This window comes from Peromyscus leucopus, chromosome 5, assembly GCF_004664715.2.
Source record: "Peromyscus leucopus breed LL Stock chromosome 5, UCI_PerLeu_2.1, whole genome shotgun sequence".
Classification (NCBI taxonomy): domain Eukaryota; kingdom Metazoa; phylum Chordata; class Mammalia; order Rodentia; family Cricetidae; genus Peromyscus; species Peromyscus leucopus.
Window position 1 is genome coordinate 26,115,778 of NC_051067.1, and position 24,786 is coordinate 26,140,563.

General features: G+C 42.8%; 2 protein-coding genes across 6 annotated transcripts in view; one reads left to right on the plus strand and one right to left on the minus strand.

Annotated features, from left to right (window-relative positions):
* Nucleotides 1–1,205: 1,205 nt before the first annotated feature.
* On the minus strand, nucleotides 1,206–22,755 carry Riok1 (RIO kinase 1). 2 transcript variants are annotated; one of them, XM_028856535.2, is made up of 17 exons: nucleotides 22,488–22,755; nucleotides 19,304–19,502; nucleotides 17,583–17,673; nucleotides 16,422–16,491; nucleotides 14,999–15,041; nucleotides 12,618–12,710; nucleotides 12,005–12,117; nucleotides 11,836–11,916; nucleotides 10,899–10,985; nucleotides 10,399–10,536; nucleotides 9,471–9,574; nucleotides 9,072–9,178; nucleotides 6,211–6,276; nucleotides 5,102–5,221; nucleotides 3,592–3,645; nucleotides 2,319–2,471; nucleotides 1,206–1,538 (listed from the first exon to the last, which is right to left on the minus strand). In XM_028856535.2, exons 1-17 carry the CDS (start codon nucleotides 22,556–22,558, stop codon nucleotides 1,428–1,430), a joined length of 1,701 nt encoding a protein of 566 aa, XP_028712368.1. In that variant the 5' UTR covers nucleotides 22,559–22,755; the 3' UTR covers nucleotides 1,206–1,427. The 2 variants fall into 2 exon arrangements, with proteins under 2 accessions (XP_028712368.1, XP_028712369.1); XM_028856536.2 differs by having other exon boundaries at nucleotides 19,304–19,539; nucleotides 22,488–22,714.
* Nucleotides 22,735–24,786, plus strand: part of Cage1 (cancer antigen 1) — a 37,965-nt gene continuing 35,913 nt past the window's right edge. For 3 of the 4 annotated variants that reach the window (XM_028856537.2, XM_037205790.1, XM_037205791.1), the window contains exon 1: nucleotides 22,735–23,178. In XM_028856537.2, the coding sequence (XP_028712370.1) occupies nucleotides 22,909–23,178 (270 nt within the window). In that variant the 5' untranslated portion in view covers nucleotides 22,735–22,908. Of the gene's footprint in view, nucleotides 23,210–24,786 lie in introns of all 4 variants that reach the window. The other variant, XM_037205792.1, reaches the window with a different exon arrangement.

Consider the following 24,786-nt stretch of genomic DNA (forward strand, 5'->3'; position numbering starts at 1 on the left):
AGTACATTAAGGCAGTGATGAAGGAAAGCTGCTAGCATTACTGTGGCCAGGAAGCAGAGGAAAGCACCAGGATCCAATATTCCAGCAAGAACACTCCAAATGACCGAAGCCCCCTCCCTAGTTCTACCCTTACTCAGCAATACTGCTACCAACTTGGGACCAAGCTTTTAACATATGGCCTCTGGGGGACATCTAGGCTCTAACTCCACATCCACTTCTAGCATCCTAGGCCAAGTTCCCAGCATCTTTCACCTGAACTGACAACAAGCACAGCCAAGCATCTTCCATCTCTGTCTCAATTCTCCAGCTGCCAGAGCAATGCTTTCAAAATACAAGCATGATCCTGTCACTCCTGTGCTAAGAAAAACTCCATGAGCAGTACACCATCAGCTATGACTTCTCCCTTGATTCTGATGCTGCAGCCATTTCTGATCACTGCAGACATCCTTTTGCTGCAGGGCCCTTCCCGTGGCTGTTCGCGTCACTTGGAGTACTCTTCCTTCCGCTGTACTGACTTGGCTTTGTTGTCTGCATCTTCAAGTAGCCCAGGCTGGCCAGAACTTAGAATCCTTCCATTTAGCCATGGCAGGGCCAGGAAGTTCAGTGGGACTCAGCTTCCAGCATTTTGTCAGGTATCTCACTATGTGGCCTGTGTCTCCCCAGGCATTCTCTTTACTCAGCATTATTTCTCTATATAATTTGTAACCTAAGGGAAGAATGCTACTTACTTTGTTTAATGTTTCATTTCCCTATGAGAATGCAAACTATTCAAAAGTAGTAATTTTGTTTTGTTCACTGTTATATCCCAGTACCTAAAATACCTAAATGTTTGAACATGACAAATGGCCGGATGTGAAATGCTTCTGAACTGAAAAGGTCTAGCTGGAAAGGCATTCTAAAGACAAGCGGGATCACATGACAAACAAGCAAGAGAATACACAAGAACAGAGTTGCTGTGAATTACAACACCATGGCCAGATGAATTCTCTTACGAGTGGAACTCCAGGCAGTAAGCCACAGCTTGGTAATCAGTTGATTTCAGACGTGTCTTTGGCATGTACAAAGAAAACAAATATTCTCAAGTCTGTTGGAGTGCCTTTATGATCAATTTTATAAAGACTGTGGATGTTCATCACATTTAAATATTTATGATACTTCTGAAAATTTGTAGGAGAAAATATATAAAAATAAAATGTACCAAGTTCTTCATTAAAATAGTACTTTAATAAATCCATTAAAAGCAGGGCAGTGACTGGATCCCGAATTACGGGCTTTGGGCTTTCAAGGCAGCCCCATGACCACACCCAGTCTTCCCCAACAGTGAGATGGAGAAGACTAAGATTTAGTCAGGAAGCCATCCTCACAGCAACAACTTCTACTTGAGGTTCACAAAGGAGCTGAGGATGTCCACAACATGGCTCTGCATTCTATTTGCCTTTTTTGGCCTTGGCTGTTTTTTCCTTTCTTTTTTTCACATGTTTAGGGATTTTATTTTTCCTCTTCTCTCTCTGGGCTTCCTTGACCAGCTTTTTTCTTTCCTGTAAAAAGCAAACAACACAACCCCAACAAATTTCATTCAGAGTATTCAAACTGTTATTAGAATTAAATTAAAATTCTTATGTTAACAGGATAAAAGTAAATGTAGTATAAAAAATAACAATTACAGGTTAGTGAAACGTGGGGTACCACTTTTCTTTGCGGCTCCCTCTGTCTCACTTCTTCGCATCCCCACCCTAATACCCCTGCCTTCTTCCAACCCTCAAGAGGGTCTCACTTTGTTGTCCAGACTGTTCTTGGTCCCCCACCCCAACTCCAGCCCATCTACCACTGAACTACATCCTGACCCTTGAACTTTGCTGAAACTGCAGAGTCCAAATCACTATCCCTGTATGTTACTTGATGTTTACAAACTCCCTATTTTAAGAGAAATAAAGATTAGAAAGAAACAAATATTTGCTTCTAGTAGGCAGACATAACCTGTTCTCTGTGCGATATTGAAGAAGCTCCTAATAGAAGCCAAGTCTCTAATTTACTCCAAAAGTAAAGTTCACATTTAGTTATGGAAACTACAATTAAGGGCACTATTGATGCCCACAGTGGTAACCCACGCCTTTAATACCAACATTCGGGAGGCAGAGGCAGGTGGATCTCTGTGAGTTCCAGGCCAGCCTGGTCTACAGAGTGAGTTCCAGGATACCCTGGGCCACACAGAGAAACCCTGTTTCAAAAAAAAAAAAAAAAAGCCAAACAAGAACAAAAGAGGCATTATCGATGCTCCAGAGCTCCCACACTCAAGAGGAATAAAGACCTTGGCTAACCTTTTTATCAACGTCAGGGTCAGCAGTGTGTCTTTTGCACTGGGCATTCTCTCCCTGCTCTTCAGAGTCTGTGTCAGAGCACTCGGAACTTTCAGCATCTTCTGAATCAAAACAAGTCTTTTCCTTAACTTCACTTTCTAGGAGTGCAGGGACCTTGAAGTTATTACAGAACCATGTTACTTGAAGCCAATTACTTATCTATTTGTTAGTCAACATGTCAATGCCACCATTTTATATCAGCATGCCAGATACATGTTAAAGTCATGTACTGAAACATCAAAATAGCAGAATCAACAGAGAAAGATGGACAGAATCCATTGATACCAGTAGGACTCAAGAACATATGCAAATAAGGGAACTAGCACAGGTGTTCAATATTTTGACACTACAACATGATGCTGTCATCTACAAATGTGTGGGGCTATATTCACAGCTAGCCTGGCACACATGTGGTCCATTGCCAAAGGCTGGGCACATGCCTGATTACTAGGGTTATATAGGTGACCTAAAACAACAATGTAAGTCTGCAGTTACTTTTAGCAAGCCAAATGGTTGGGATGGGATTTGGAAAGGATGTGAAATACAGAGGCAAATAATAATAATAATGGTGATGATGATGATAACAACAACAATAATAAAGACCTACTTCAGTGACTTCACAACTTTTTCTATGAAATGAACAGTCAACCAAGAGAAAGTTTCATTTTCCCTGAAATTTACCACATTTACTCAACTTTTTTTTCTTTTTTGAAACAGAATCTCATTACATAGTCCAGGCTGACCTTGAACTTCCCATTTTCTTGTCTTACAGGTAAGTGGGTGAGTGATGGTAGCTGAACTAGGTCTTCTGGAAGAGCAGCAAGAGCTCTTAACCACTGAACCATCTCTCCAGCCCTGACATGTTTCAAAACTGATTGTAAAACTACCAAAAACAGGGAATGGCTACCAGTAATACCCCAGACCAATGCAGATCAGAATTAAAGACAAATATTGCACTTTTAACTGAATTCAGGGACAGAAAAAAATAGGTTCATTTCCAAATTTAATTCTAATACTACTTTACATTAAGTTTTACATCCACAGGCTGGCAAGATGGCTCATCAGGCAGACTGACAATCTAAGTTGGATCCCAAAGACCTAGGAGGTGTAGAGAGTCAACTCCCCAAAGTTGTCCTCTGGTAACCCACCACACATGTGCTATGGCACACTTATGAGTACACACACATAATAAATGTGTCATATATAAAGCAATAGTAACACGTGTTCTCCATACCTTCTGGACGCCTGACAAATCTTTTTTCAATCCCGTGACAGTCTGGTATAGAATCTTGTAACAAAAAGGAGAAAGACAAATATAAAAATTAACAATGATATGTACATACTACACCACTGAACACTGAACTAAACACTGTGATTCTGAGAATGTACTCAAAATCTATCACATAGTAACACAGAAAGGAGCTTGCACTGTTATGTGGCAGGTATGCATGTCCAGGCCCAGCCCAATCAAAGCCTGATAGTGTTCAGATGAGCTTGTAACCCACCACGTGACAGCAAATACTAACTCTGCACTTTTTTCAATGTTACCCAGTCCACAAACAATCCTATTCTGCTCTCATCAGTAGACCCACATAGCAAAAGTTGTAGTTATGACTGAAAGTGCTTCAAGGGGCTGGAAAGACAGCTCAGTGATAAAGAGTACATGCTGCTCAATCACGAGGGCCAGAGTTAGGATCCCAGCACTGATATTTGATGACTCAGAAAGCTCCAAGGGCCCAACAACTTTTTCTGGCCTGGGGGCACATACACAAATGTGTACATGCGATCACACAGACATATAACTAATAAATCTTTTTTTGTTGTTGTTAAAGTGTGTTAGACCAGAGAGCTAGCTCAGTAGATAAAGGCACTTGCCATGACACCCTGACTACAATCCTCCGAAGCCAAACAAAGGTGGAGACAGGGACTCCTGTCCACTGGCCCCCTCCTACAGGCACCACGGCACGCGTGCTCTCTCTCTCTCTCTCTCTCTCTCACACACACACACACACACACACACACACACACACACACGCTCTCACGCACATATCTAACACACATAGCAAGAATTTTTATAAATGCTTTTGTTGTTCATGCATGAAAATCTGGAGGCCGTTTCTTCTATCTTTCTAAAAACTTACATAAACACCTAAGTTTTTCTACATGGCTGCAAAGCCTCAAGGGTTTGTTTACTTTCTGGTCCATTAACAAACAACTATTCCAAGGGGACTGGAGATGCACAGTGGCTAAGAACTTGTTCTGTTCTTGCCGAGGACCTATGCGGGAGGCTTACAATCCCCTCTTAACTCCAGCTCCAGGGCAACTTAACACCTCTGGCTTCCAAGGACACCCAAATTCACTCATGTGCACATACCACCCCCACACATACACACATGACTAAAAATGACATATTTTAAACATTTCTTCAAATGTGTGTGGAAATGAAGCATAGCTTATCAATCTACTACAACTATTTTTATCCTAGACTTCTTTGTGAATCTGTTTTTTTTTTGTTTTTTTTTTTTGTTTTTTTTTTTGTTTTTTTAACGAATTATAGTTCTCTGAACGCATGCAAATGCATCACTCCCCGCCCCTTAAATCCAGGAGTATTCCCTTTACAGCCACCATGTATGGAAGCATGTTTATACAAAGGGGTTGACCATCTCACTGGCACCAAGCCAGGATTGAGCTCAGGACAGTCTCTTTTGTTAGGACTGGCTCTGTAGACAAACCAAGCTACTCACATTATCTTGTTGAGTATTCAAAGCCATGTCTTCTTCCTTCAACCTCATCATTATATCCACATCTCTCTCATAATTTTTCACTTCATTCAAGGTTCTGGGAATGTATGCTTGTTTGAACACCTAACAGAAGAAAGCAAAATTAAACTATTATTCCTATTCCCCTCCATCCCTTCAGTAGCCTCAGCTCTATTAATCATGCAGAAATCTGTATTAGCATTTCTAACACGGACTTTCAGTCAACTTGTATACCCACTGGTACTGTCTCTGCTATGTGGTAAGCTAAAAACAATTTGATAAGATAAAAATAAAATTTTATAACTGATTTAAGGAAGAAAAGAGTCTATTCCAGATGATCCGTAGAATAACGCTCCTCTCGTACATTTTCAATTTCAAAAAACATTTTCCGAGAGGAAGGGCAGGATGGAGTTATAGTTAGCAAGGATTGCCTGCCTGTAAGCAATTGAACACATACATATATTCTTACCATGTAGGACATTACCACCCATCTGCTACAAAACTTCTGATCAGAATAAACTACAATAATAAAAAATATAGTAATAATAAGCTTACTGTGGACCTTAATAAAAATGTCTTGACTTCTTAGGACTAGTTTGATTTTATTTTTTAACAAAATGTCAATATTTAAAGTCTGTTATAATTATAGAATCAGTACGTAGGTCATTTAAAAATTCATACTTGAAAATTAAGTCTTTTCCTTCTTGATTCACACACCCCACAAGCTCTTTCAAAACTACCTAAAAATTAGGCAAAGAGGCTGCTGAGTAACAATATAATTGAATGTAAATTATATGCCATGTATCTATAAAATCAAGTTCATGCTTTACCAACAAAAACAAAACCAGGAAAAACCCTGTAACACCAGAATTAGTTGGGAATGGTGGCACACACCTGTTACTCTAGCAATCAGGCAGCTGAAGCAGAATGAGTGTGACTTTGAGGCTGGGTTATTTATACTACATATCAAGATTTAGAACAGCCTGATTTATATGAAAAGACCCTGTCTCAAACACGCCAGAACACCCCACAGTCCCACAGCAAACCCCACACACAAGTACCCCCCACGGCTGTGAATACATAATCACCCCCACCTCTTCATCCACATGATCCTGACTCGTCTTTTCTTCCTTGGTCCTTTGGGATGCTATTTCCATGGCCTTTGAGAGAAATCAAAAAGTTAGTTTCCTTTACATTCACCCTAGAAAAGATAGTTTTTATTCTGTAATGAATTTTTTTTATCTTAATAGGTGTCATGTCTTCACACTTCTCAAAGTACCTAGAACGAGCATCTACAATATAGGTTGGCTCTCTACCAAAGACTTGCCAGTCATTTAAAAAGAAACAATAAATCCTTCTAGTCTCAAGGTACCTTTAGTCCCCTTCTTCCAGATCAACACTGGGGTGCAGCTCAGTGGTGGAACACTGGCCTGGGCTATCCAAAGCTCCACATCCCAGCACCGGCATCACACTCACACTCAGACCCAACTCATGGTGTCTCTCCACAGCAATAGAAACCCTAACTAAGACAACAGGTAGTTAGTTGCCTAGTACATAGTCAGGTACTGACAACCCACAAATAAAATGTCTGTCCCTCAACGGTTCATAACCTACCAAACACGGCGGTGCACAGCTAGGACCCCCCCCACACACACACACACACACACCCGCACTGAGCAGGCAGCAGCAGGAAGAGCATAAGGTCGGGTCAGCCTGGGCTACAGATAAGACCTAGCCCAAAGAAACAAACACCCCAAAAAGAGACCAAGCCCACCTGCTGTCTTTTTAAATGGTTGCTGCCTTTTAAGTCACAGCTGTCTGAATCAGCAACCGCAACTCTGTTGCTGCCAGCAGTGGCCAGGCCGCAAGGGCTGAAGCCAGAGGGAGTTCCGTTCCCTCCGGTTCTGACTCTTGCAAAGCTATGAAGGGAATTAACTAGACCTCTGTCCCTCTAAAGAACTCAAGATTCAAAGGTTAAAGTGGAATTCTGCTCTTCAGAGAGGCTGGACAAGTAGCTCACCTCCTCTCTTTGATCGTGTCCTCCAAAAAGCCCCAATGTGTCTCCTCGGCCCTCTTTTATAAACCCTTTCTCACCTGGCTCCTCCCTACCACTTCCTGTCAGTTGCTGATGCAGACTCTTGACTGCAGGTGAATTTTATTTAATCAAACACATCTATGTGTCATTAAACATAAACGGTTCCAGAGCATAAACAAAAGTAACACACCTTGAAATAATATCCTACAACACCAACCAACCAAATAAAGGGGCTGGAGATGTGCTCAGTTAAGAAAGCCAGCACAGCATGCATCAAGCCCTTGGTTTGATCCCAGCACTGTAGAAACTGGTGTAGAGGTGCACACTTAAAATCTCAGAGCTCAGCAGACAGAGGCAGGAGAATCACACATTCAAATTCATCCTTAGCTACATAGTTTGAGGCAGCCTGGGATACAGGAAATACCGACTCAAAAAAGAATTTTTAAGAGAAAACAATACCCCTGAAAACAGTATTTCTCCTGAATTTTCTCTTGAGACAGGTTTCTGACCTGGGTTTTAAATTTCACCAGGCAGAGCAGGATGAACAAAGGCCAAGATGGAAAGGCATTCCAGGGGAAGGGGAAATAGGAAAACCCTTACCTGACTCAGAAGTGACTAGAGTAACAAGAGATAAATGGACTATATCAAGATATAAAACGTCTGTTCGGGGGCCAAAGGGTGCACTCAACAAGAGGGAAAAAGGCAATGCACAGGCAGGAGAACAGCGCCGCTCAGGACGAAAAGTGAGCAGCCAGGTTCACACCAGGACAAATGGCCTGCCTCAAACGGTCTAGGCAGGCGTTTCTCCAGGAGAAACATGAGAAGGTGTTTAGTGTCAATCATTATCAGAGGAACACTCAGCACACTCATACCAAGATGCCACCTTACACCCATTAGGACGGCTCCCCGGTGAGAGGGTAATCAGTGCGGGCCAGGATACAGAGAAAAAACGGCAAGTCCTGCCGTGTCAGCAGAACTGGAAAACAGTACAGTCAACAGGCCCCAAACTTGAAGAGACATTTATATGCTCATATATGCTCTCACCGGATTCGTCATGATAACCGAATCATGTGGAAGAGAGCCCGAATGTCCCCTGACTGATGGGACCATAGACAAAGTATGGTCCATACAAATGGACTATTACCCTTAAACAAGGAAGGAAATCCTGTCACACGCTAGAACACAGATGAGCACTGAACACGACGAGCAAAATAAGCCACAAAGGTCAAACAAGGAGCTGAGGGATGGCTCAATAGTTAAGAGTGCTTGCATCTCTTCCAGAGGACCCGAGATTGGTTCCCAGCACTCAATTCAGGTGGCTTCATAACCACCGGCAGGTCTAACTCCAAGGGATCCAAGATACTTCTTCTGGCCTCCTTGGGCATCTGCACACATAGCACACAGTCCCAGAAACACACATATATACATGAAAATAAAAAACGAAAAACTTTAAACTAAAGGAAAAAAAAGAAAAACAGTGTGTGATTTTACTAATTAGCAGCACCAAGAGCAGCTCAATGACACCAGAATGGTGGTTTCCAGGAAGGGGGGGGGGGGATTTAGTAAGCACAGTTTCAGTCTTTGATGATTTTAAAAAAAAGTTCTACAGATAGAAAACTAATGATTTTCACAGTACCCGAAATGCATTTAATGCTTAGCACTTAATGGCATGCATATTTTGCCACATGCCCTGGCAGTTTTCTTACTAAACATTCATGGAAGTTGACATTCTGTAATCTTGCCAGTTGAGTAAGGTCTCAAGAAAGCTGGCTTTCCTGACATCTTTGCTGTCTCTAATTTCACCGTGGAATGAGAAGTGCTAAGCGGCTATGGAAATGAATAATTACACTAGGCAACTCAAGTCCCCCAGATGTGCACACAAGGCAGGTCATACTTATTCCTCTCCTCAGCCCATCTTACCTTTTCGAGATAAGCATCCATGTTCTCAGGGGTGATGGAAGGATCTGTGACAAACTCGAAGAGCTCCCGAACGGTCATCACAGCAACAGCACGTTTGAAAAAGAAATCTGTCAAAGGAAAGCCATTAATGACAGCTCCACAAGGGGACGTTACTACTCCAACTAGGAAACAGAAAAGGAAGGAAAAATGCACCATCTCCAGCCAATGGTTTAAGTGGTTCTGTACTGGACAATTAAACGAGACTTGTTTATTGGTGCTGGTGATCAAATGCAAGGTCTTCCGGTGAGAGGCAAACATAGTGTTCTAATGCCAGACTACATTCCCACTCAAGTGACAAGACCTCATTCTATGCATGCAGGCACAGACGCACGCTGTCAGGAAATGCCACTTTCTACTCACCATTGACATTAGCACAGTCTTTTCTCAAGAATTCCAGTGCATGTGGGTGATCATGCTCCACAGACTGAGAAACATCAATGATGTACACATCTCCACCATGGTACCTTGTGGACAATGAACAGAGGTTAGAAGTTACTACTAGATTCTTGTTTGTTGTTTTTTTTCCCAACTATTCTGAAGCTGGTTGTGGTGGCACACACCAGCAGGATTTGCTGAAGGTGACAAAGGTGGGAGGATCAGGCCAGAATTCAAGGCCAGCCTGGGCTACACATTTTCAGCTTGGGTGTAGTGGTATTCGCCTTTAATCCCAGCACTCGTGAGGCAAGGCAAGTGGATCTCTTTGAGTTTGAGGCCAGCCTGATCTACAAAATACAGTCAAGCTATGTAGAGAGACTCTGTGTCCAAAAAAAGCCAAACCAAAAATAAATAAATAAATAAATAAAAATCTATTCCTGTTTTTTGTTTTGAATAGGGTCTCTCTATGTAGCACAGGCTAGCCTCAAATTCTTAATCTTGCCTCAGCTTCCTAAGTGCTGAGATTCCAGGTATGCCTCTATCTGGCTTAAAAGAAAAAAAATATTCACCTTAAGTAATTCATAAATGACTACAGCAGATAAAAAAGGGCTATCTTGACTAATAAAAAGATAAAAACTGAGAAAATTTCAAAGCTCATTAAGTCAGCTAAAAATGCACCCGTCCCGACACCATGTGGGGCTGAGACTGGAATCCACAGGCTCACATACACATACGAGGCACTTGTTCTACCAACTAAGCTACAACCTTAGTCCTTCACAGTGGTCTATTCTGTGACTAAGGTCACTGAAGGCAGTGACCACATCTTACTTCCTACCATGGGGAAGCCAACAGAAAACAGTATGACTATTGTTACAATAATAAAAGGGCATTTTCTAGGAAACAAATCACTCACAGCATGTTGAATTCACTGAGATCTGCATGGACAAGTCGAGCATCCTGATACATTTTCCTCATGTACTGAATGACCTGCAGGTACAACTCCCGTGCCTTCGATTCTGACAACTGGACATTTTTCAAAAGTGGTGCGGGCCTTGAATAAATAAGAACAATGATAAAAATTATCAAGTTTTCTCACCTCATTCTACAGTTACATGCACCTCTCTTCTGTCATTTGTCATGTGAACTGACTATGGGATAATGGATGCCACTCCAAAATGCTGACAATTACAGGTACTTTCCAGAGCTTTAGGAAATTAAACATTCCTCAAAAACAAGGTTAACTTTGTTATTCTGAAGCCCCATGAAACTTCACAATGGTAAACCATAACAGTTATGCACTAACACAGTAGGAAACACTCACGAAAGGAACTATGAGAAAACTTACTAGTACAGAGCTCACTGGACTTAAGATACAGTTTCACCATGAAATCTTTTGACCTTCCATATACTTACATGTCGTCTTTGCCAATGAAGCCCATGAGAAGAACATGACTTTTTAGCCGGATTGGTTTTGGACATGGTATGTTTGCTGTACTTAGCCTGTGATGTAGATAAAAGGACAACTGGAAGTCAAAAGACATATAAACAAATTATGAATGCTGCTGTTAGGAAACAGTACCAAGTCCTCTCAACTATATCGCTTTTCCTAAACCAGTGGTTTTAAGTGGCACTAGTATGTGCCACCAAGAACATCAAAACTCTGATAAACTATCAAATCCCATAACTTGTGGTACCAAATCCACTTCTAGAGGTGTTAAACTGTGAAAAATAAAAAAGTACATCTTAGAATTGATGAGACATAGCAGCTAAGTCGACAATTATCTTTTGAATTTACTAATCCAAAAATAAAATCACTGTACACAGACCTAGTGGTTAGCTGGCTACAGGAAGATTTCAAAGGACTTCCAAACCAAATGGTACTGGCTTAATAGCAAACTATACTTACGGATATCACATAAAAAGTTAAAAGACACTGGAAAGGGGAAAGAAAACTCCACAAACTGAGAAAACTAGGTAAATGTCCTTTCTTTACAGTAGTTACGGCAAAATGACTTCATGAATGTGTCCCAAACTGGACTAAGAAAAGCAAGTAATTAGCAAAGAGTTTAGGACCTGACAAAATTTATCTAAAAGCCCTGTAATTTCTTTAAATGACAGCATTATCATCGCCATGTCACTTACTACTGTCTAAACTCCTGTAAAAGCCTTATCTTCCTCAAACAAATTCCCCATGTTTTCACATGGCATCAGACTCTTCAGTTGGTCAAGCGTATGTAATAGAGCTCCATGGTCCAAGGCCTCCCACTCTGTGGAAAGGGCACGGCACAGACACACAGACAGACACAGTTAAGGGTGTGCACCACCCCCACCCGACACACCCCCAAGTCACCTGGATAAATTCCTCATTTCCTTTTCTGCCCATGTCTTCACCATTTTTCTAGGGTTCCCTTTACAGTAGCCACGACGAAATCTAGAGTAAGAAAACATGTGTTCCTTTAGTCTCTACATTATACTATTTTAGCACTCGAGGAAAAAGGAATTCAAGAATCTGGACTCACCTAAATTCCCCGGTTACGTACTTATCACGATCTTTGAACACCAAAATAGAAGTTTTGTATATTTTGATTGCTCTGCTCTCTCCACTGGCTGTGCTAGCATAGTATACATTAGCCTATTTTAACCAAAATCAAAGGAAATGAAGCATGTGTTAAGTAACTTATGTCAGTTTTCCAGTTGATTCTAAACTCAAAAGTAAGCTGAAACAACATCTGTATCACTGCCATCTCTTAAAGGTGTGAATTAAAATATGAAACATTGTATCACAATTAATATACCTCCAGGTGGCATTCATGTGCCACCCACCCTGTTATGTTCTGGTCATTGACGGGCCCCATATATCAGAATGGTTCCATAAAATTGTATTACCTATAGTGATATCATAGACAGTTTTTCTACTACACAAAACTGCTTAACGACTCATTCCTCTAAATGTAGCCTATTGTTACATGAGGCATACTGTATACAGAAAAGTCCAATTTAAGTGTAATTGGTTTCACACATGTATCTCTAATGGTAATTTTCTTACATCTAATTAACTCCCACAGAATGAGTTGCTAATTGTGATGGTGTGAATGAGCTGTCTTTCACAGGCTCATGGATCTAAAAGCTCACTTCTTTTCCAGTACTGATACAGCCATGGATCTCTGCTATGTCTCCTTTATCCAACATCTTGAATAAAATCATCCTTGTCCTGGGATCCAAAACCTGAAAAAAAATGTTTGGTTTTGTTGTTGTTTTTAAGTACAATCATGAAAACAAATCAGACAAATAAATTAGAGAACAACAAAGTACATACCCAGGGTGATCAAGATGGTTCAGTGAATGAAAGTGCTTGCCACACAGAACCCACCCATATAAAGGTGGATGGTTGGAACCAACCCCATGAGGTTGACCTATGACCTCCACATAGACACCACTGCACAGGAGCTGCCTCCTCCATCATGCACATACACAAATTCTAGTTTGGTTTCTGTTGCTGTGATAAACACCATGACCAAAACAACTTGGGGAGGAAAAGGTTTATCTCATCTTACACTTCCAGACAACAGTTCACCGCTGAGGAAAGTCAGGGCAAGAGCTCGATGTAGGAACTGAGGCAGAAACCATGGGGGAAAGCTGCTGACTGGCTTGCTTTCCAAAGATCGCCCAACTTGGGGGGCGGGGGAGCAATCACCCACAGTGGGCTGGCACACAGACTTGCCTACAAAGCCAACCTGATGGAGGCAATCCCTCACTGGAGGTTCCCTTTTCCCAGGTGACTCTAGTTTGTAGCAAGTGAACAAACAAACTAGCATACAATAATAAGTTAACATTATAAATAAGATCTTTTCTGTCCAGTGATTCATCAATTCCACAAACTAGACTGCAGGTTAGCTTCTACTTCCTTGGGGGTACAGGGCAGAGGGGTGCTTAAATCTTAAGTCAAGAAGCTGCTATTTCAAAATGTGGAATAGTACATTTACATATAGGTAGAGGAGAGCACAGGTAGGCAGCTGTGGGAGCCCGTTCTCGGGTTCCTCGTGGCTTTACCCAGCAGGTCCGAATAGAGGATGATCAGGACCACGGGCCTGAGTGCAGGTGTCTGAGATGGTCTGCACTTGGCTGTGCTGGGGGAGGAGGTCTTTCGCTCCACCCCCTTGGCGTCTCTATAAAAACCCTGGGCCAGAGACAGTCGGGGCCCGTTGGAATAGGTTCCAGGCCCTCTCGAGGCTATCCTTTATTTTCTATCTGTTTATCTCCGTGATATTCTCCGCAATAAATCCTTCTATCTAATATTTCCTGCTGATTGTACTCAAGAAAAGTCTGGGGAACTGTGGGGGTGGTGGGTAAACGCCCCACAGGCAGCAATAATAATAATCCAAACCTTTTTTTTTTTTTTTTTTTGGTTTTTCGAGACAGGGTTTCTCTGTGTAGCTTTGCGCCTTTCCTGGGACTCACTTGGTAGCCCAGGCTGGCCTCGAACTCACAGAGATCCACCTGGCTCTGCCTCCTGAGTGCTGGAATTAAAGGCGTGCACCACCAACGCCGCCCGGCCCAAACCTTTTTTTAAAATCATTTTCTTCACATCAAAAATCTAGATCAGGTGGGCCGGGTGGCGGCGGCGGCAGCGGCAGCAGCAGCGGCGGCGGCGCACGCCTTTAATCCCAGCACTCGGGAGGCAGAGCCAGGCGGATCTCTGTGAGTTTGAGGCCAGCCTGGGCTATCAAGTGAGTCCCAGGAAAGGCGCAAAGCTACACAGAGAAACCCTGTCTCAAAAAACCAAAAAAAAAAAAAAAAAAAAAAAAAATTCCTAGATCAGGTGACATACACCTTTAATCTCAGCACTCAAGAGGCAAGAGGCAGGCATATCTCTGTGAGGTTGAGGCCAGCCTGGTCTAAACAGCAAGTTTCAGCCAGCAAGGACTACAAAGAGAATCTTTCTTTCTTTCTTTCTCTCTTTCTCTTTCTCCCTCTCCCTCTCCCTCTCTCTCTCTCTCTCTCTCTCTCTCTCTCTCTCTCTCTCTCTCTCTCTCTCTCTCTCTCTCTCTCACACACACACACACACACACACACACACAAGAAATTAGGGACTAGCACCCCACCCCCTGCAAAGAATAAAGCACATGTAAGAAAGAGGTCTCCATAATCTGAAGGTATTGCTCTTTTTTCCTTTTCCCCTCATCTATACATGCCCCAGACACATGGCAGCTACTCAACCTATTTCACGGCACATATTCAACCTATTTAATGGCAAAGACCCTAGTCTGCTAGTCTCTGCCTTCCCCACCTGAGAAGGGGAAGCACTGATCGTAGCTTCAAGAGTTACGGCCAGACCATGGTTCTACCTTACCTAAGTGGTCCTATTATACAGCAAAGTGCCACTCACTGAACTTTACTCAGGAGTAGTTTTAGGTGAGATTAGCACCAAGCAAGGAAGCTAAAAGCAAGGCACAATGCAGAGGACAAGGGAATGATAGTTCCAGACAAGACCACGCAGCACGCATCAAGCATACCTGTTCTACGGTTGCTCTGTCGGCCTTATCTTTAACTCGATACCTAAGCAAAAACAAAGAGAGTCAAAACTCAGTGAGGAGCCAGAATGAGACTTCTAAATGTAAACGACTCTGTGACAATTCTTAAGCAATTTTTCGTAAGAATTTTTCATCCTAATTTGATATTTACTCAGTAAAACTCCATTTCTCTGAGCATGCAAGTCAAATTTCCTTAGCAGACATGTCCAATCTTCTGTAATTTCATTTTAAAGTTATTTTTTCCATTTATTATTCTTGTGTGTGAATGAAACGTAGATAAGAGCAAGCCACTCTGCATATGATGATCAGAAGACAAGTTTGGGAGTTGGCTCCTCTTTCCACCATCAGGGATCAAACTCTGGTTGTAAGCTTGTGTGACAAGCACTTTTACTGTCCCTTCTCTCCACCATCTCCCAGGACCCCTTTTGGTATTTCTAGAGGACATGTCATCTACAAAGCTCACACTCGAGAACCATGTAATCAAGAAACAACAAAAACAACAGATCTCATGTTTTAAGTAGGTTTATCATTTCCTGTTGGACCTCATTCATTATTATCCTCAGTCACATGCACTCAAATATGAGCCCACAGCCACGCACATACATGCACGCACATACACACAAATATATATGTGTGTGTATATAATGTTATGTATGTAATATAATACATTTCACATATGCATACAGAGAAAAGGGAGACAGGGAGAGTGGAGGGAGGAAGGAGGGAGATGGGGGAGTAGAGAAAGAGAGAGAAGAAGAGGAGAGGGAATAAGAATGTGTGTGTAAGAGGAAGTCTTTCTACATTCTTGAGGCAGTACATACAAGAGCACCTGGAGTACAGTGACAAGGGAAATACTCAGTGTGGTCATACTGTTCGTTAACTCTTTAATGCGGACGGACACTTGATTTGCTTCAGCTCATATACTAGATAACTCAATCCAACACACTATCCTAAACTAACAAGGGTTCAAATACAAGGAGGCAGACAGACAGGTCATTGAAATACCAAGTGACTAAGGTGTCACTTAGAAAGTAATTATCTCTGTGGACACAGCAATAAACCAGAGGAAAACTGATTTTCATGTTCAGTTTTAACACTGCTATTGAATTAATGTTATTTTCTATACTGTAATGATCATCCCAGTTATTAGCACATGAGAGAAGTCAGCCAGGTCTTAGTCTAAACTGGAATCTACAAACACTTATCTTTATGAAAACACATTTATGGACTTCACAAGATTGTACTTTTACTACTTAAGACTGATTTAATATTTAGATTTACAAAAGTATACAAAAGCACACTCTACGCTAATAAATGAAAGCACATCAAGATCCTTTGGAGAACAATTATGCTACTCAACAAATTAGTCTCCACCAACCATGCTTATAATGAAAACATTACTTACGAGTCTGCTTCTTTTTGTCTAGTTTTTACGGTGACTTTGTTTATGACAGAATCAGTAACATTCAGTTTATCTAAAAGAACAAAAACTCACAATGTAAACAATACAAGAGGCAAAAAGACACTAATAGTCTCTGAACAGGGTACTTCCCCCTCTCTTCCTCCTTCTACATATATATTTTTGGGGAGGGGGAGGTTCAAGACAGAGTTTCTCTGTGTAGTTTTGGTGCCTGTCCTGGATCTCGCTCTGTAGACCAGGCTGGCCTCAAACTCATAGAGATCCACCTGGCTCTGCCTCTTAAGTGCTGGGATTAAAGGCATGCGACACCACCGCCTGGCCTATATTTTCTTGATAGAATTAAAATATATTTTACTTATGAGGCAAGCAACAAGTTAAGATATTGTCTTCATAGTATGCATTTATAGCACTATAGGTGTGATTTTTGAGCCAGAATTCTAAACTCTAGATAAAGACAATACTCAAAAACATTGGATCTACATATTAAATCTCAGATACTTACTATTTTGCACAATATAGATAACACAAGTGTCTGAATTCAAAGTATAACTCTGCAAACTTCAGTTTCTTAAGTTACATGTACATCATGATGACCGTGAAACACTTACATACATTAATCTGATATTTATGGACAGTGTACATGAAAGACACAGGGTAGGTTTAAAGAATCAAGATAGTGCAAGGAAAAAATGATGGCCTTGCATTTTTAAAGCAGTATAGTTCAAATAGGGCTGGCTTTCAACTAAACCATTAACACCAATATAGAGTCTAACCAAACAAAACAGCATTTTTAGGCTATTTTAATTTAAAATCCAATGTAGAACAGGTAAGAATCGGAATGAGTATCTGAAACTTCATATTACCACAATATTGAGTCGAATACATGTACATCTTGAGCCAACAAAAATGCCTAACATTTCAGCATTTGGAAGTATCTCTTCACAGCCCAGTTAGGCCATATTTTGTGTTTGCTTGTTTTTTTTAAGACAGGGTTTCTCTGTGTAACCCTGGCTGTCCTAGAACTTGCTCTATAGCCCAGGCTGGCCTCGAATTCAGAGATCCGCCTGCCTCTGCCTCCAGAGTGCTGGGATTAAAGATGTGAACCACTACCACCCAGGCTAGGCAATGTATCTTTAAAAAACTTACTTAGATTGATTTTATTTTCAAATTTTCTCAAGGACTTTTCAATTGGAGTAGACATTTTGGCTGAATTGTAGTTAGAAGTCTGTCGATTTGCCTGTAAGAAATTAGTTTAAAACAGGATTAGTTGTAAATTCAAGCCTAAGGTTCGCATTACGTTCTTTCTTCCCTTAGTTATTTTTTTTTATATTTTGCGGGGAGGGGCACCACACATATGGAGGTGAGAGGACAAATTTTAATTGCTGAGTTTCTCCTTCCACCCTGGGGGTCCCAGAACAGCTCAGGTTGTCATGCTTGATGCCGAGTGCCTTTACCTGCTGACCCGTCTCCCCCGCCCCAGTTCAGTTAGTTATGACTTGACACCATTACACACGGGAGCATAAAAGAGAAACACATTTTCTAAGACTTTTTTTTTAAGGTGTTTATAGCTGGAGAGACGACTCAGCAGTTAAGAGCTCTGACTGCTCTTCCAGAACGGGTTTGATTCCCAGCACCCACGTGGCAGCTCACAACTGTCCGTTCTAGGGGATCCAAAACCTTTTTCTGCTCTCTTCGGGCATTTCATCAACTGCATGCACATGGTATACAGATATACATTATAAAAAATAAAATTAAAAAGAGGCATTTCTAAGAAAAAGTTAAGGTTACTGACTAGAACAGAGGTCCCATGTTATTCTCTTCAATGTATTTTTTGTTATTATGAATAATAAGGTTATATTTGTTTTTTATTTAATTAGTTTCTAGATTTGATACTTGAGAATATTCATTTACCTTCAAAGTGTTTAATGAAGAGCTAAAGCTAACATTAAATTCATTCTAGCAATATTATTATTATTTTTTTTTTTTGGTTTTTCGAGACAGGGTTTCTCTGTGTAGCTTTGCACCTTTCCTGGAACTCACTTGGCAGCCCAGGCTGACCTCAAACTCACAGAGATCCGCCTGCCTCTGCCTCCCAAGTGCTGGGATTAAAGGCGTGCGCCGCCGCCCGGCTCTAGCAATCTTATTTTAAGCCTGACACTCAAGAAAGGAAAAGGGGAAAGACAGCCTGAGGCTCAACACTTATATTGGTGCTCTGCGTGTATGTTTATGCATCGCATGGTGTCTGGTGCCCACAGAGGCCAGAAGAGGGCATTGGACCCCCTAGAACTGGAGTTATAGATGGTTGTGAGTTGCCATCTAGGTGCTGGGAATTGAACCCAGGTCCTTTGCAAGAGCCTCAAATGCTCTAAACCACTAAGCCATCTCTTCAGCCCCTTTAACCTTTAAAATAACTTTTGGCCTTGGAATATAGATCAGTAACACAATACTTGCCCTTGGTTTGATTCCTAGCACCACAATAAATAAAAATCAAACACGTTTTCTATCATATACATGTTTGACTAATTGATTTGATTTTTGTCATGCTGGGATGCATGGCAGGCAAAGTGTTCCAACAATGCACTGTACCTACAATCTAACAATTTAATTGCTGTAATCATCAGCAACCCAAAGTAACAACTAACATTAAGTCTATATACATCAGAACACAATCCATGCTGAAATTACCCGGTCTCACCAGTGATTCAGTGGAGGAGCCGCCAACCCCCTCCCCCCCACACACACAAAGAAAAGATAAAGTGGAGAACTAATGAGGAAGATACCTAACATCTGCCATACACACACACACACACACACACACACACACACACACACACACACACAAGCACATTTACAGAATGACTCCGTACCTGAGGGTTACTGCCTCCATTCTGGGTACAGCCCTTGGTGAGTTTTCCAGTTCCATCATCCCAGTACCAATCACTGTCGTAATCATAGCTGTCTTCCTCATCGATCTCACCTTCGCCCCTCACCTCTGTCACATCATCCGGAAGGTTTTTAAGTAGGATGTCGTCCTTTGCTTGAATTGACTTCACTTCTACGCTTTCACTAGACATAAGAGTGTTCTGGCATGTTTATACACCCTCTAAGGGAAAAACCATACACATACATACAATCCTAAAAATTCCCTTACATTTCCCAACCTGCTCCATCTTTCCCCTCACTTTTTGTTATTGTTGTTGTTTTTGTTTTTTGATACATGGTTTCTCTGTGTAGTCCCAGCTGTCCTGGAACTCACTCTGTAGACCAGGCTGACCTCCAACTCGGAGATCCGTCTGCCTCTGCCTCCAGAGTGCTGGAATCAAGGAGTGCACCACCACACCCGGTGCCAGGTTCCATTTTCATAAACTTAGTGCATCCCAAACAAAACACATTCTAGCAGATGTTCTGCGCAGCTCATGCTCAGGACGCTGGGGCTGTTGACTGGGGCTCTAGTTCCCTCAAAGACAGAAGCATTCTTTATTCAAAGAGGTACCGCCAGGAAGTTAGCCGCCACCCTCCTGCTGGCAAGTGCCAGCTCCTACAGTTCCCTTTCCTGTCCCTTTATGACCCAGGATGGTCCTGGCGTCCACTCTTATGTCCTCTGGGGAATTGTTCCACCCTTCTGCTGTAGCCCACACCACACATTTGTCAATAATCTTTGTCACACTGTCTCCAAGTATCCCAGGAACATGCCAGCCATTTCTGATGGGTCTCTTCTAGATACCTCACGTGTCTAAATGTAAGTTTAAGTCTCAGGTGAGGATTACCACTGGAAGGTTTACTGGATTGTTTAGTGAAGATGATTCATACAAATGAGAAAGCTTAAATAAGTGTAAATTTAATGACGGGAGTGTTAGCAACATCATGACATCTGAAAACCACTGGCAGCATAGGGAAGCTGACCACAGCCAATTCCCAGAGAAGCTGGGCATTCACTCAGGGGACACAGAAGCCCCGCTGAAGTACTAGGGTCGGCAGCCAGCTAACACCAAGGAGAACTTCTGGGTACCACCATGACAGGGGCTGTCACAGTCGGCTGTTGCTTAATGGGTGCTATTCAAGGATTAGATCATACCTCCCCACTTTGACTCATCAAGTACCTAAAAACTGCCACATCGCCTGCACTGAGACTGTGGCCTGTGTGTGTGTGTGTGTGTGTGTGTGTGTGTGTGTGTGTGTGTCTCAGAGTTGGGGGGTATATGTCTTACCATCCACTGGCCATGGAATGCTAGACTCAGTTTCTCTCATAACATTTTATTTTGGCACTGAAGACACTTCCTACTGTTGTCCCTGGCCTGTGGCTTCCAGTAAGCAGCCAGCCAGTAACTGGGTTGTTGCTCCTCTAGATGTAGTTGTCATTTTCCTCTTGACCATGTCAAGATTTGCCTCAAGGAAGTAGCTAGACAATACAATCCCCAGCGTTGTACTTAAGCACGAACCGCTGCTTCTTCCAGATATGACAGACAAAAGGTCTGCCCGGCAGGCAAAGAAGTTCACAGAACACAACCATAAATCCTAGGCATATATAAAAAGGGAGTATGTGTAGATAGCACAGGGATCGGAGGCCGAGGGGCTCAGCGAAGGACAGGGAGTCAGACAGTCACACCTTAAAAACTCAGAGGAGAGTCAGTTGCAGGAAGACTTGCTCTGTAGACCAGGCTGGCTTCAAACTCACAGAGACCCGCCAGCCTCTGCCTCCCAAGTGCTGGGATTAAAGGTGCTAGGATTAAAGGTGCTGGGATTAAAGGTGCTGGGATTAAAGGTGCTGGGATTAAAGGTGCTGGGATTAAAGGTGCTGGGATTAAAGGTGCTGGGATTAAAGGTGCTGGGATTAAAGGTGCTGGGATTAAAGGTACTGGGATTAAAGGTGCTGGGATTAAAGGTGCAGGGATTAAAGGTGTTGGGATCAAAGGCGTGCTGCGCCGCCGCCGCCTTTTTAATGGGAACTTTTCCATCACTGCTTTCATCAGACCTTACATCCAATTTAACCTCAAAACCTTGACATTGCTACCTCAATATCATTCTATAATCACAGCTCTAGGAGCCATCGTGTTTGAACCTGGTTTTCGTTTGTTTTAATTGGTTCTCTGTTCCACTCTTACTCTCCAAGAACATCTATGTGACTGACCAGTTCCTTTATTCATAAATCAAACAACTCCCTGAACCTGCTAAACGCCTTCCTCTGGCCTTATAAGACCTGAACAGGGCCGGGCGGTGGTGGCGCACACCTTTAATCCCAGCACTCGGGAGGCAGAGCCAGGCGGATCTCTGTGAGTTTGAGGCCAGCCTGAGCTACCAAGTGAGTTCCAGGAAAGGTGCAAAGCTACACAGAGAAACCCTGTCTCAAAAAACCAAAAAAAAAAAAAAAAAAAAAAAAAAAAAAAGACCTGAACAATACCTTAACTACTCTCAACCACTTGTAAGGGTCTATTGTAAGGGTCTATGTGGCTGGTCTCCCTTCTGCCTCAGTTCTCTCCACTGTGTTCTAGGCTCTGGCCTCTTGCTTTTGTTTTTACAGCCAAGATGAATCAACTATAGAGCCTTCACTTGTCCACTCGGTCACACACGTTGTTTCTCCTCTGCTTCTTCTAGCGATTTAATCTGAACTTCTTGTGGGTTTAGTATTGGAAACAGAATCAGAGCCCTGTCTGTGGCAGGCAAGCGTCCTCCTGAGTTACTAAATCTGGCTCTTTCCTGCTCATTGCATCCCATTTACACTATCTGCTTCTGCCCTCCTTTCCAAATAGACAGTGGAGACTTGATTTATCTTGTTCATCACTATATCTCCAGTGGAAGACAAAGATCTGCTGAGTGTTATGTGGAACCCTGTATGGGGGGGGGGGGTGGTGAAGGCCTGTGTTTCTCAACTATCCCCAACTCTGCTTCTCTGCTGATTACTCTGGGAACCCAGACTCCCTTGACAGGTAGCTTTCACGACCTGCCCAGCTATAAGGACAGACCTTGGAGAAACCACAGCCCAAACCAGCCAGGCGTCAGGAATGCGGAGCTGGCAGGATCTGAGCAGTCCGTGTGGGGTCTCCAGCAGCCTACCTGTCAGAGGAGTCCGCGTCGTCGAACTGCCCGGGGACCACCGCGACCATCCTATCCCGACTGCAGTCCATGACAAGCGGGGCGGAAGAGACGGCTTTTCACCCGGCGAACCCAACCGCGTCTCCGCGACTCCCGCCTCACACGAATCGCTCGGCAATCGCCAGGCGCAAAGCAGCAAGCATGCGCCGCGGGGTATCCGGATACACGATTTCTGCAAACACCACACAGACAGACCGGAGGTTCAGTGCCGGAAGTGCGTCACGAGAAGTTCCGCTCCATGCCGTAGTGCCCTCCCGGCGCATGTGCGTTACGGTGGCCGGGGAAGGCCAATCCGCGGTGCGATGTGGGGGGTGTGTGGCGTTGATTGTAGGACCGGACGTGCGGGGTCCGTTCTTCCCCAGCCTTTCATTCTTGCGCCAACATGGTGTTTCCCGCCTCAGAAAGTCAGGCTGCTCTTGAAGACTTGCGTCCGTTGACCTCCTTCCTCCGGACAACAGAGAGGCCCAGAGGACGTCACACTGGGACGTTCGAGCTCCCTGCGACACAGCCAGTTGGAGACAGCCCTCGGTGGGGACGGTTGGAAGGCGTTCTCGCTCCCGCGGAGCCGGTGTGCAGAAGGAAACGCGGAGTCTTTAGCCGGGGTCAGAGAAGCTCCATGGATCATGGAAGAGAAGCTCCATGGATCATGGAAGTGAGCACAGTTTTGCGCCCTAGACACGTTGGTGCGTTGTTTTGAGATGCAAATGAAACAAGTGTGTGTTTTTGTTTTTAAGTTGGTGTTAGTCCATTGAAATCCTAAAGTCAGAGTTTTGCGTTTGACAGGAACTCTCGTGACATCTGTCACTGTCTTTTTTTTCCCCCCTTAATGTTTAAATGTTATGTACGACCGCTCGCGCGCGCGTGTGTATACAACAGCACATGTGTGAAGTTCAGAGAACAAGAGTCTTGGCGCCTTCCACCTTGGGCTCCAGGAACCGAGCTCAGGTCATCAGCGCTTTTCCCTGTTTAGCCCTCTCGCAGACCCTTACTACCTATCCTAAGTCGTGGGGTTGGGGTGGTGGCGCACGCCTTTAATCCCAGGACTCTGGAGGCAGAGGCAGGCAGATCTCTTGAGTTCCAAGCCAGGCTGGTCTGCCTAGCTAGTTCCAGGACATCCAGGGCCACACGGAGAAACCCTGTCTCTAAACAAACAAACAAAAATAACAGCTTTAGAGCTAATGGCTAACGGAACATTTGAATAATTTTTTTTTGGGGGGGGGGCGTTTCGAGGCAGGGTTTCTCTGTGTAGCTTTGCGCCTTTCCTGGAACTCGCTTTAGAGACCAGGCTGGCCTTGAATTCACAGAGATTCACCTGCCTCTGCCTCCCGAGTGCTGGGATTAAAGGCGTGCGCCACCACCGCCCGGCTTGAATAAGTATTTTTAAAATCTAACATTTTCGAGGGACCGAAGTGAAAGATGGAAACGAAGTCCTTTTTTTTTTTTTATTTTAGTAAATTGGCAGATTGTACAGAGCCTTTGGAGGCATGAACAAACCTTTAAAAATGTAATTAGAGCAGATGGCTAAGCGGTTAAGTACATGGGAGTTTGGTTCCCAGCACCCAACTGGGCCACTAACAACTACTGTAACTCCAGTTCCAGGTAGAAGTATAATTGCAAGTCATAGGTCCATGGAAAAGAAAAACGTTTTGCATTTGGAAAACGACTTATGAGTTCCAGGACAGGCTCCAAATCTACACAGAGAAACCCTGTCTCGAAACCCCCCCCCCCCAGAAAAATGTGTAATGAATCTGATGATTGTCAGGCAATATTCACCCCTGATAACATCACACAACTGGTATTGTGCATGCCATTGTACCAACCTACAACAACAAACACTACACCTCTGTTCAGGTTTGAGACTTATATGTTATGATCTGCAGTGTTTTTACTATGCCTGCAGTTTTCTGGTCTGATAGAAATAATCGTTTCATTACAGAAAAGAGACTTAACATTTTCCTACTCTCATTCTTCGGCATACAAATATCAAAGTAGTATATCTTTGGATGGTATTATGTCAGATAAATAAACATCTGATTAATATGTAAATTTGCTTTCCTATTTAACAAATGGTAAAATTACTTGTATACCAAAAATTGTTTTAAAATAAATATCTTTATGATTTGTTATCAGTGTTTTATTTACATGTAGTTTCACAGAAAAAAAGACTGAGCGGAAAAAGTTTTTTTTTTTTTAAGCTGTGGTCTAATCTACACCATTTGATGTAGAAAGAAGAGACTATAAATATGAAAATTAGGGCCTA